This window comes from Danio aesculapii, chromosome 4 (genome assembly GCF_903798145.1).
Source record: "Danio aesculapii chromosome 4, fDanAes4.1, whole genome shotgun sequence".
NCBI classification, from domain to species: Eukaryota; Metazoa; Chordata; class Actinopteri; order Cypriniformes; family Danionidae; genus Danio; species Danio aesculapii.
This window is the reverse complement of record NC_079438.1, coordinates 23,497,964-23,509,649: the sequence shown is the minus strand read 5'-3', so window position 1 is coordinate 23,509,649 and position 11,686 is coordinate 23,497,964. Positions and strand designations below refer to the sequence as shown.

The window sequence follows — 11,686 nt, the reverse complement described above, 5'->3', positions numbered from 1 at the left end:
CCAAGGAGCAGGCCATAGCAAGATGGATTGGACGGACAGGTTTACCACTCACAACAATTGAGGATGAGGACTTTGTGCTAATGATGGGGATGGTAGATGGGAGACTAACAGTTCCAAAGAAAACTAAAATTAGCAATTTAATTGAAACACAGTATGAACATGAAGACAGAAGTTCAGAGAGAGTCTGGCTACTGCCCGGAAAGTATCCATTGGCCTTGACTTGTGGACAAAAAAAGGATTGACAGCCTCATTCCTTGCTATAAGTGCATGCTACTTTTGTGTTGAAAAAAGTAAGCCTGAACACATATTGTTGGCCCTTCAACAAGTAGGTCACCCACACACTGCACAGGCTATTAAGGCATGTGTGGACAAATGCATGCAAGAGTGGACCATACCAAAGGAGAAGATCCTGACGGTAATAACGGACAATGGGAGTAACATGGTGGCAGCCTTTAAAAACACCACAGCAGAAGAAACCAGCTCTGAGGACGACTCCCCTGGGTCCACGATCGAAAGTGACTCTGAAATCGATGACCAGCGGTAAGCCATATTTACTTTATTCTTTTTCCTGAGAGTCAATCATCACATAAATTATTACTCCCTGCCACACACTATATATATACAGTATACACATATGCACACCAGCCACTTTATTAGGTTTAGACTTATTTGATTCTCTTTTTTTTTATTGTTAGGTATCGTCATGTCGACATGGAATTGGACCGGACACCATGTGTTGTGCATACCATACAACTGGTGGTCCACATGTTGCAGAAAGAAACAACTGTCAAAAGAGTTCTCGATAAAGCTAGGTCTGTGGTGAAGCTCTTTCGCAAGTCCTCAGTTGCAACACAGAAGTTATTGGACCAATGTGGTGTTATTGTTGTAAATGACTGCCCCACACGCTGGTCAAGCACATTTAACATGATCACACGACTCCTTAAAGTCAAAGATGCAGTCTGTCAAATCTCAAATGACATGGGATGGAACAGTTTGCTTACTAGTGAGTGGCAAAAGCTTTCCTCATTGCATGACCTATTGCTGCCTTTTGCAGAACACACTAAAACTCTTCAGAGTGACACCACATCTATGTCTCTAGTGGTTCCTGCCCTCTTTGATCTGCTGACCCACCTAACTGACTTTGCAGTGAACACTCGGTACAGAGACCTATATTGAATTACACTTACAATTACGTGAATTATAGAGAAAAATCTGCTAATATTTGGTCTACTAAAACTAGACTAAGACTTAAGACTAAACTAAGACTAAAACTCTTATGATATTTAGTTAAACTAGACTAAGACTAAAAGATTTCAGATGACTAAGATAGGACTAAAACTAAATGGTGTATTATTCCAAAGACTGAGACTAAATCAGAATTTGCTCTCAAAATTAACACTGGGTTGCAGCTGGAAGGGCATCTGCTGCATAAAGCATGCGCTGGATAAGTTGGCGGTTCATTCCACTATGGCGACCCCTGATTAATAAAGGCACTAAGCTGTAAGGAAAATTAATGAATATATGAGTAATATCACACGAGTAGCAGTGTGATGTGGCCTTCTATCAGTTTTTGTATTTCTATTTGTTGTAATGGCCTGTTGTTATTGCAATAAAAAATACATTTTAAAAAGCTGTGCGATGTGGCTGTATATCAGCAGTGGTGGGATTTGCTCATCTTCAGAACTCAAATGAAGACACTTTAGATGAAATCAGAGAGCTCCCTCGACTGTCATAGACAGCAAGAGTCCCGAGATGCTCAAAGTCCAGAAAAGGAACCAAAAACATTGTCAAAACAGTCCATGTGACTTTAGTGGTTCAATTGTAATCGACTTCCAAGAACATTTTGTGTGCAAGAAAATGTTGAAAAAAGCAGCCAAATTAGGAACTGTTGAACCATATAGTGGCTGTTTTTGCTCCTGTATTCTCTTCATTTGCATTCAGCAAGAAGAAACTCTAACCGGTTTGGAACAAGTCGAGGATGAGTAAATGACAGAATTGTAATTTTTTATGTGAACTACCCCTTTAATGCTTCTGTAAGTAAAGGTAAATTAGATATTATTACTGAAGATATTGCTATAGAATGGCAGGAAACTTGGAGCACAGATAATAAGAGACGACAATTCATGTGAAAAAAAGGAACCCTGTATAGACCTATAGTTGTAGAAATAGACAAGAAGAGGTCATAATTATGATAATGAGATTTGGACTCACATATTAATAGGAAGTAATGTGTCGCAGACATGCAAGTCATCATGAACTGGATTAAAAAAGTTTCTCAAAATTATCTTAAAATGTTTAGATTAAAGGTTTTGATCAACTTTAAATACTGACGTGTGTGTTTGTGTGTGAGAGAGAAAGAGAGATCTAATCTTTTTTTTATTATTCTATTTTTATTTATATATTTTTTAATTAATCTTTTTATTTTTATTAACCTATTTTTATTTGTATTCATCTTTTTATTTTTATTAATCTACTTTCATTTTTATTAATCTATTTTAAATTTTATATATATATTTTTTTATTTTATTTATTTCTGTGTTTTCTCTGTATTATATGAGAGAGAGAGAGAGAGAGAGAGAGAGAGAGAGAGAGAGAGAGAGAGAGAGCAGATATAGTATAAAGTTAAAAACATGGGGGAAATGTATCAATAAGTCATGACTGCAACAGTAAGTGGCAAAAAAGCTAAACAAAAAGACTTTTATTTTGGCGTGGTGTGTGACGTCATCATGCGGCGCCGCTTCAGCGCTGGGATTCAAGTGGAGAAAGGTTTGTTTTAAAGCGTTTACAGATATAACTCGATTTAATTAAAGTTTCAGGTTTTTCATCCGATGTTAAATTGTGTTCCTGCTGTTGGAAATATTATTTTAACACTTTATACAACGTAGTACTATTTTATTCTCAGTAACCGAGGGCTATTGTTTGAATAAAGTAACAGAAAAGTGTGTAATACGTGTTTTAAAAAACGTTTTACCAGATTTCTTTTTGTTACTCTCATATAAAGAAACTGTTGAAGCAAGTGTTGAAGAGAAGTTATTTTGTTTCTGTTCATTGTTTTATTTATTTTAAACAGGATAAAGTGTCCAAACGCAGAGAAAAACTCCTGCTGAAGCGACTAATCTCCACACTGTTATAGAGATGGCGTTTATTAAAGAGGAGAGTGAAAATGTGAAGATTGAAGAAACATTCACAGTCAAACAGGAAGATCTGCAAGAACAAACAGGTTAGTTTTCATTCTCAAAGACCAACTCAGTCATTTGATCCTCATTCAGATATATTTTAATAATAAGAATACTAAATTAAATCCATCTTGCAGCCCTGAGTGTGCTGCCTAGTTCTCCTAAATGCACATAAGCACTCACTGAAAGAGGAATGAGTTTCTTTCGTCACTTGTTCTCATGTCTTTTGTTGTTATTTTTTATGTATTATTAGTCTCCCATTTTCTCTACCTCCTTAAGGTTATTGCTTTTCTTATTCTCCTACTGTTTGTAAAGCGTCCTTGAGCACTGGGACTATATAAAATAAATAAAAACAAAAAATTAAAAAAGTTTAACTGCGCTGACGATATTTGACCTACAGTATTCTCATAGAAGATATCTGCTATTACAGTGATAGTGTTGGCTTAGTACTTTCCATTTGCATATATCACGTTGATCATAATTTCCATTTTTTATTAACTTCTTTATGGGTTTAAATTTGTTTCTAGTAGTTTTTACTAGTTCTCACAGATAGTATGTGAGTTAGAATTACTTCATCATAATAACTAATTACCAGAGCTATTGTGTTTAAACAGGGTTTCCGCAGGCTCCTAAAATGTCTTAAATTCCAAAATCAAAATTTTAGGCCATAATAAGTCTAAAGTTTACTGAAATATTGTGTTGTAGGTCTTAAATCTTTTTAAACAAGTCTTCATTTTCCTTTGTTCATGTTTTGTTACCCAATCTGGTCAAAACCCATACAATCACCAACAATTCATCTTAATAAAACTTTCAACTTTTCATTCAAAAAGGTCATTTTAACTCTATTTATCATAATGGTTTAATTATTTTCCTTACAATAACATTTGGTTAAACGTGCTCCATGTATTTACTGTTGAGGACATTGACCTGGACAGATTGTTGTGCATAGATTTAGTTTATTATTGTTTTTAAAACTTTTAAAACATTTGTTCATTTGTTTTTTTTATTTTAAAGAAAGTTTATTTTCGAAAAAAGTGTGTGGATACAAGTAGAGCTGTCTAGTTTTAACACATTATTTAAGATCTTTAGCTAAGAAATATCTAAAATATTTTTTTGATCGGACAAATAAAAATCTTTTTTCATCTGGGCCTAAAATCTAAATCTAAAATTTCAGTCATAATGGTCTTAAAAAGTCTTACATTTAACTTGGTGAAACCTGCAGAAACCCTGGTTTAAAGTATGTAAAATAATGTGGATGCCCCCAGTTTTAAATATGCTGAATGAAATGGACACTAAAATAATTAATTGTTATAAAACATTGTACAGTATTCTAAACTATATGGTGTTGCTGTGGGACAACGTGAGACAAAACTAACAAATTATAGTGGAACAATAACGTTTAGCATTGCACTGACTACAACTGGCCAACAAACTAGTCTAAAAATGACTTTTGCTGCTTAAGAAATGGATTACAGCATGCTGATGACATGCAAACATTTGAGTGTAAAGTTTGTTAGAATATTGACCATATTCTGCACGTACCAGCAGGAGCCGCCATTGGAATCTTTTAAGGCTTTTTTTAAAGAATGAATTTTTGGATCCTAAAAGCATTGTTATGCTGCTTAGGCATGGGACGATAACCGTTTTCAAGGTATACCGCGGTTTGGAAAAGTCACGGTTTTAAAACCACCAAAATGTTCTGCTACACCGTTCCAACGGTATATGTAAGGTTTTTTTTTTTACGTTTTGTTTGAAATTTTTCAGGACAACAGTTTCTCCAGCAGAAAAGATATTCAAAGATGCCGTTATAAATTGTAAAGAAATCTGTGTTCATGAAACAAATGAAGACAGCAGAAGTCAATGATTCATTTGATTGATTTAAATTACTTTAAAAGTTTCTCAAAAGCAAATATTTTGTGTTTAAATTTTTTGTGTGGGAAAAAGGTTTTGTTTTTACCCAGACATTTAAAAAGAATATATTTTAGAGCCGTAATCACAATACAGTAAAACCGTAATATTTTTATTCAAAGTTATCATACCATCAGAATCTTATACTGGCCCATGCTTAATGCTGCTTGATGTTTCAAAGCCATATTTTCTAATTTTATTATTTTTCTTTGTATGTATAGGCATGAACACACTTGTTTGTAGAGCAAGTAGTGTGACCGTTTTCTGCTTTTTATAACTTTATAATGAGATCAGGTCACTATGACATGATTGACAATTGTCGCTGTTTGTCATTGTGTTTTGTTTAACCTGTGAGCTGATGCTAAGTATTCCTAGGGCTGTTTACACTTTAAATTTTAAACCCTGGGTCATTCTAACCCTGGATAAACAGAATCATGGGTTATCTGTAATCACGTTCCAACCTGTTCATGCTATACCTGGGGTTAACAAATAATCCTGGGTGTTCATTAACAGACAGTTCACATTGGTAAACCCCAGCTTAACATTATTATTTGTATATTTCCGTTTTCATTGTCCCTGATTGGACAAACAGCAGGTCACCTTTTTAGATGACATTTCTGCATCTTGTCAGGTTTATAAAATGTCACCACGTAGGTCTTCAGCTAAGCCTCAGGACATGCACAAAGGCAAAAAAACAAAGACAAACGTACAAATGAATGAAAACAAGAAGCAAAGTATGTCATCTCGCCATCTCCTCATCACTCCAGTTTACAGCAAATGTGGCATTAAGCATTTGCACAAATTCATTCATCTTCCTTCAGCTTAGTCCCTTTATTCGTTAGGGGTCGCCACAGAAGAATGAACCACCAACTTATCCAGCATATGTTTTAAACAGCGGATGTCCTTCCAGCTGCAACCCAGTACTGGGAAACATTTGCACAAGTTATATACAATAATGCAAACTCACAAATATAAGTGTGAATTATGCGTACTTGCTATGAACATGCAGGATTTGTCAAACATCCATGTCATGCTTGTCACTTTGTGCCTTCATATTAAAGCTAACTTTTTTGTGGTTTTTTTAAGACCTGATGGTGCTGAAAGAAGAGACTCACCAACGGAATGAAATGGAAGAGAAACACCAAGACATAACGACTGATGAAAAACCCACACTGACTAAAAAGACTTCATCAACGGGAAGACCACGGAAATCCAAATCTAGGTGCAATTTCACTTGTCATCAATGTGGAAACCGTTTCAGCCGAAAACAAAGCCTTCAAATCCACATGATAACTCACACTGGAGAGAAGCCTTTCAGCTGTAAACAGTGTGGGAAGAGTTTCAGTCAAAAGCCAAACCTTTATGTTCACATGAGAATTCACACAGGGGAGAAACCTTACACCTGTGAACAGTGTGGAAAGAGTTTTGCTAAAATCTATGACTTTAAAGTCCACATGAGAATTCACACTGGAGATGGGTCATATACATGCCAACAGTGTGGAAAAGGCTTCTATAATGCAGGAAACCTTGCAGTCCACATGAGAATTCACACTGGAGAGAGGCCGTACACATGCCAACAGTGTGGGAAAAGATTCTATCATGCAGGAAACTTGGCAGTGCACATGAGAATTCACACTGGGGAGAAGCCTTACTTTTGCCCTCAGTGTGGAAAGAGTTTTAAGTTAAATGGCACCCTTGAAGTCCACATGAGGATTCACACTGGAGAGAAACCTTACACATGCACAGAGTGTGGTAAAAGTTTCACATATAAAAACACACTCAAACACCACATGATAACTCACACCGGAGAGAAGCCGTTTGTATGTTTTCAGTGTGGAAAGAGCTTCACAACCAAAGCTAGCCTCATGAACCACATGAATAATCACACTGGAACCATAGTGTTTACATGTGATCAGTGTGGAATAGGACTCACACGCAAAGACTCCATTAAGCAACACATGAAGATTCACTCAGGAGAGGATCGTTTTAGATGCAGTGAGTGTGGAAAGGACTTTAAACATAAAAGAAGCCTCAGCACTCACATGAAGCTTCACAACTGAGAGCAGAGTCCTCAAAATTGAGTCCTTGTCCACACATAATCACGGGTATATTCAAAACAGCAGCTTTTTCATGTAGTTTAGCTGTTTATTGACGTGAGGTATATTTATAAACTACTTTTGAGAGGATCACATGCTTATGATTGTCCACGGCTGGTCCCGCATTAGCTAACACATGATTCACCAATCAGGCGATTCGTGACTCACTATGAATAATCAGAGTTTCTTATCCAAGTTGTCTTGACCTTGAGGAATCCCCCCCCCCCCCCCTACTTTCTAGATTGGGCGAAACGGTGGCCCAGTCGTTAGCACTGAAGCTGCGAACGTGCACTGATTAGATAACAATAGATCATGTCTTTCACCAGTTAGAAAACTCTATGGAGACACAAACTTTATCAAGCGTAGTTGTTGACAGTCCAGCGGGTGTCACTGTTCAAAAATGAACAAATGTGTGTAGTCTTCTATAGCCACTTGTGGGTTTGATCCGACATTAAAGGTACTGCACTATATCTACAGTTTGGGTTCACTTTCGTTTTCCTTCAGTGCATACAGTCAAGGACAACACGCACACGGTTCTTTCGGTGGGTGATTAAAACATGGAAACCTTGGAAAATAAGTCCGTAAGTCCACAATTTTAATTTGAACAACAATTGTATGTTTAAAGGTTGTATGTTAAAGAGTCATTATTGGGTTATTAGATTTATTATTCCTGTATTTGTTGTCCAAACACGTGTTCATAATTACTGAGACGTGTTCATATTGCTGAGTGGCGTGACACATATGTTAATTTGCTGACATTTGATACAAAATGGGCTTGATTTAATAGATTTTCTTTATGTGTGTATAAGATTTGTGTAAAAAGGAACTATGTACATTAGTAGTAGGATAATGTTGAGCTGATTGAACTGAACATGTTGGAAATATCATTGTCATGTGAATAAGATTGAATCCTTATTTTTCCCTTTCCCTTTGTTGTAGTTTTACAAACAGAATAGAAGATATTATGAGGAAAAATACCCAGTAAAGTCACTCAAGTTATCAAACTGCTTTCTGGTCTTCTTTTTCTGGAGTACGCTATCTGTTAAACCCTTTGCTCAGGAAAACACCATTGGTTGGGACAGAATCAAATGTGTGAATATAAATCAAACTTCACCTCAGTAAAGCTGGTTAGGCGGAAGAGCACCGATGTTTTGTTATTAAACTAAATAAAAATTAGACCAGAAAAAAAGCTAAAAACAGAAATATCCTGTCATCTTTTTACATTACACTTATGTTTACGTTACCAAGACAATGAGTGACTTTTCAGCAACTAAACGAATGCTCAGGTCTATTTACCCGACTATATTATAGATGCTGTAAAAGTACTCCATGAACTTGAAAATAGCCTACCTTTCCATATCGTTCGCTGGACGTTTTCAGTGGCTGAACAACACTTCTCTGCATATAAACCCATTCATAAATAAGAACACAGTCTATTTCTGCGTGGCTGAAATAGTTTTAAAACATACCTGTGTAAAAGAAATACTTCAGCCGTGGTGTCATCCTTCAGGTCGTTGTTTTGAACTGCATAACATCATTTCCCTCCAGCGTACAAAAGTAACTCCAATATTGATTCAGGGTTTAGAAAAGTTTTGATTCTGCATTTTTGGCAGAAGCCCTTTCAAAAACAATCTTTTTTTTCATGGATACAAAGCCACGTTGGTCTTTCAGAAAGAAGTTCAGGTTGATGCAGAGCTTGCCTGATGACGTCTCTCTGTCAGGGGTAGATCCGTGCTTCACGTGTGTGCGCGAGTGAGGTATCTGCTTAAAGAGGCTGCACAGAAATTTACATTTAAAGTTGATGAGTTTGAGATGCCTGTTGTAATTGAGCTGCTTGTCGGTCCGACAATATTTAATTGGATGAACATTTGTTTAGTTTTATGCCTTATCCAGAACATAAAAACACATATAAATACATTTAGATCATTTACTTTAATCATTACTATTGAAGAGACTTTCAGCCAGCACAACTAAACATGTTTCTGAAGACAATCACCTACTGCACCTTTAATCAAACATTAATAACATTATTCCAACCTTTATTAGGATGTAATCAAACTAATTAAAGAGTACCAACCATTATTAAATCCATAAATATATTTGAATCAATCCATTAAAATGATTATGTTTGCATTATTTTGGTATAAACTATTAATTTAAATGCAATTATATCATATTGTGTGATATTATATTGTTTTTTATTTTTGTATTATGTTACATTATATTATATTAAATTGTATAGCATTGTTATATCATATTATTAGGTATTATATTATATTGCATTATATTATAATATAATTAATAAACTATCGCTATAAACATTTATAGTTCTGTTTATCCTATTAAGATATAGTTTATTATTTACACTTCACAGAAATAAACTTGAATCTCACTTAAATTTACTTAGACTTATACAAACAGAAATGTTTAGTTATTTGTCCTATGCTTGTTTATTGTCACATGCTTACAATGTAATTACGTATTTTAAGTACATTTGGTTTGTAGTTATTTTTACTCCTTTTAATTGATTGGACAATTTAACATATGCCCATATTATTTTTTCACAATGTTACAGACACAAGTTTTGAGACAAAATTTGTTTGAGTTGACTTAACTGAAAATAAATAGCAGTGACAGATCCTAAATTGCCAACGACCATGTCCAATGTCAAATCTTTACAAAAGGGGGTATTCTTATAATGACACTAATTTAACTGCTTACTGCACACTGTAAAAAATTATTTGTTGTTTTGACTTAAAGTAAGTTACCCAGTCGCCTTAACATTTTGAGTTTATTGTAATTATAAATGTGAGTTATATTAACTTGAAGGGTTTTTTTGTTTCAACTAATTGTTCTAATATTTTGTGTTGTATCAACTTCTTCAAGCAGTTCAAGTTGACTTACAAATGTAAGTACACTCAACTAAATAGTGTAAAATTGTTGAGTGAACAAATTTTTTAAAGTCAACCTAATCCATTTGATTGCTTAAAGAAGTTGATACAACATAATGCGAAGTTATATGAACAAAAGATTTGTCAACTCAAAAAATAAAAAATATTGTTTGTTGAAACAAAAACCTGAAAAGGTTACCTAATTGTGAGTTAAATCAACTAAATATAGTTTTTTTGTAACAACTAAGAAGTTTACACAGTCGACTTAAAATTATGAGTTAAATGAACCTAATGAAGTGTGTTGTAACAATTCACAGTTTACACATTTAACTTACAATTAAGAGTTAATAACATTTATAAAATCATGTTTATATCAATTTATAAAAATATTTATCAGAATCAGTTTTATTGCCAAGTGTGCTTCACACACACAAGGAATTTGTTTTGGCTACAGAAGCTTCCAGTGTACATAAAGTGACAAGTGACAACACAAAATAAATCTGAAAAAATAAACTAATAATAATAAAAGAAGATAAACATTAAACAGATGCGGTTAGTGAAGAAACCTGGATGTTGAGTTGTATGTACAGATTTGTTATAAATATACAGGTTATAAGGTGCTGTGTACAAGTGCGAATGTAGAGAGTATTGCATTGTATATTGATATAAGGTGCTGTGTACAAGTGCGTATGAGAAAGTATTGCACATATTTATTGCACAGTAGGGGAATATTTAACTGTTCATAAGGTAGACAGCCTGAGGAAAGAAACTTTTCCTGTGTCTGGCTGTTTTTGTGCTTGGTGCTCTGAAGCGCCGACCAGACGGTAACAGTTCGAACAGGTAGTGTGCTGGGTGTGAGGCGTCCAGAGTGATTTTGCGAGCCCTTTTACTCACTCTGGAAGAGTACAGTTCTTGAAGTGTAGGAAGGGTTGTGCCAGTGATTCGTTCAGCAGTCCGGACTATTCGCTGTAGTCTACGGAGGTCGGTTTTGGCAGCTGAGCCGAACCAGATGGTGATTGAAGTGCAGAGGATGGATTGGATGACAGCTGAGTAGAACTGTACGAGTAGCTCCTGTGGCAGGTTGAACTTCCTCAGCTGACGAAGGAAGTACAGTCTTTGCTGGGCTTTCTTCACAATAGAGTCTATATGAATGTCCCACTTCAGATCCTGAGAGATGGTGGTGCCCAGGAACCTGAATGACTCTACTGCAGCCACAGTGCTGTTCATGATGGTGAGTGGGGGGAGTGCAGGGGGGTTTCTCCTGAAGTCCACTATCATCTCCACTGTTTTGAACGTGTTCAGCTCCAAGTTGTTGTATCTGCACCATAACGCCAGCCGCTCCACCTCCTGTCTGTATGCAGACTCGTCACCGTTCTGGATGAGGCCGATAACAGTAGTGTCATCTGCAAACTTAATGAGTTTGATGGAGGGGTCTTTTGCAGTGCAGTCGTTGGTGTACAGGGAGAAGAGCAGTGGAAAAAGAACACATCCCTGGGGGGCACCAGTGCTGATGGTGCGGATGTCGGATGTGATTTTGCCCATTCTGACTAGCTGTTGTCTATCTGTCAGAAAGCTAGTGATCCATTGACAGACAGAGCTCGGAACAGAGAGCTGG

At 35.8% G+C, this 11,686-nt stretch overlaps 2 protein-coding genes across 2 annotated transcripts; both read left to right on the top strand.

Annotated features, from left to right (window-relative positions):
• Positions 1-237: 237 nt before the first annotated feature.
• Positions 238-1,176, top strand: LOC130223483 (zinc finger BED domain-containing protein 4-like). The gene is made up of 2 exons (XM_056456329.1): positions 238-540; positions 696-1,176. Exons 1-2 carry the CDS (start codon positions 377-379, stop codon positions 1,174-1,176), a joined length of 645 nt encoding a protein of 214 aa, XP_056312304.1. The 5' UTR covers positions 238-376.
• Positions 1,177-2,719: 1,543 nt separating this feature from the next.
• LOC130222358 (gastrula zinc finger protein XlCGF8.2DB-like) lies at positions 2,720-8,311 on the top strand. Its single transcript, XM_056454943.1, has 3 exons — positions 2,720-2,766; positions 3,071-3,220; positions 6,171-8,311. Exons 2-3 carry the CDS (start codon positions 3,136-3,138, stop codon positions 7,142-7,144), a joined length of 1,059 nt encoding a protein of 352 aa, XP_056310918.1. The 5' UTR covers positions 2,720-2,766; positions 3,071-3,135; the 3' UTR covers positions 7,145-8,311.
• The last annotated feature ends 3,375 nt before the right edge of the window (positions 8,312-11,686 follow it).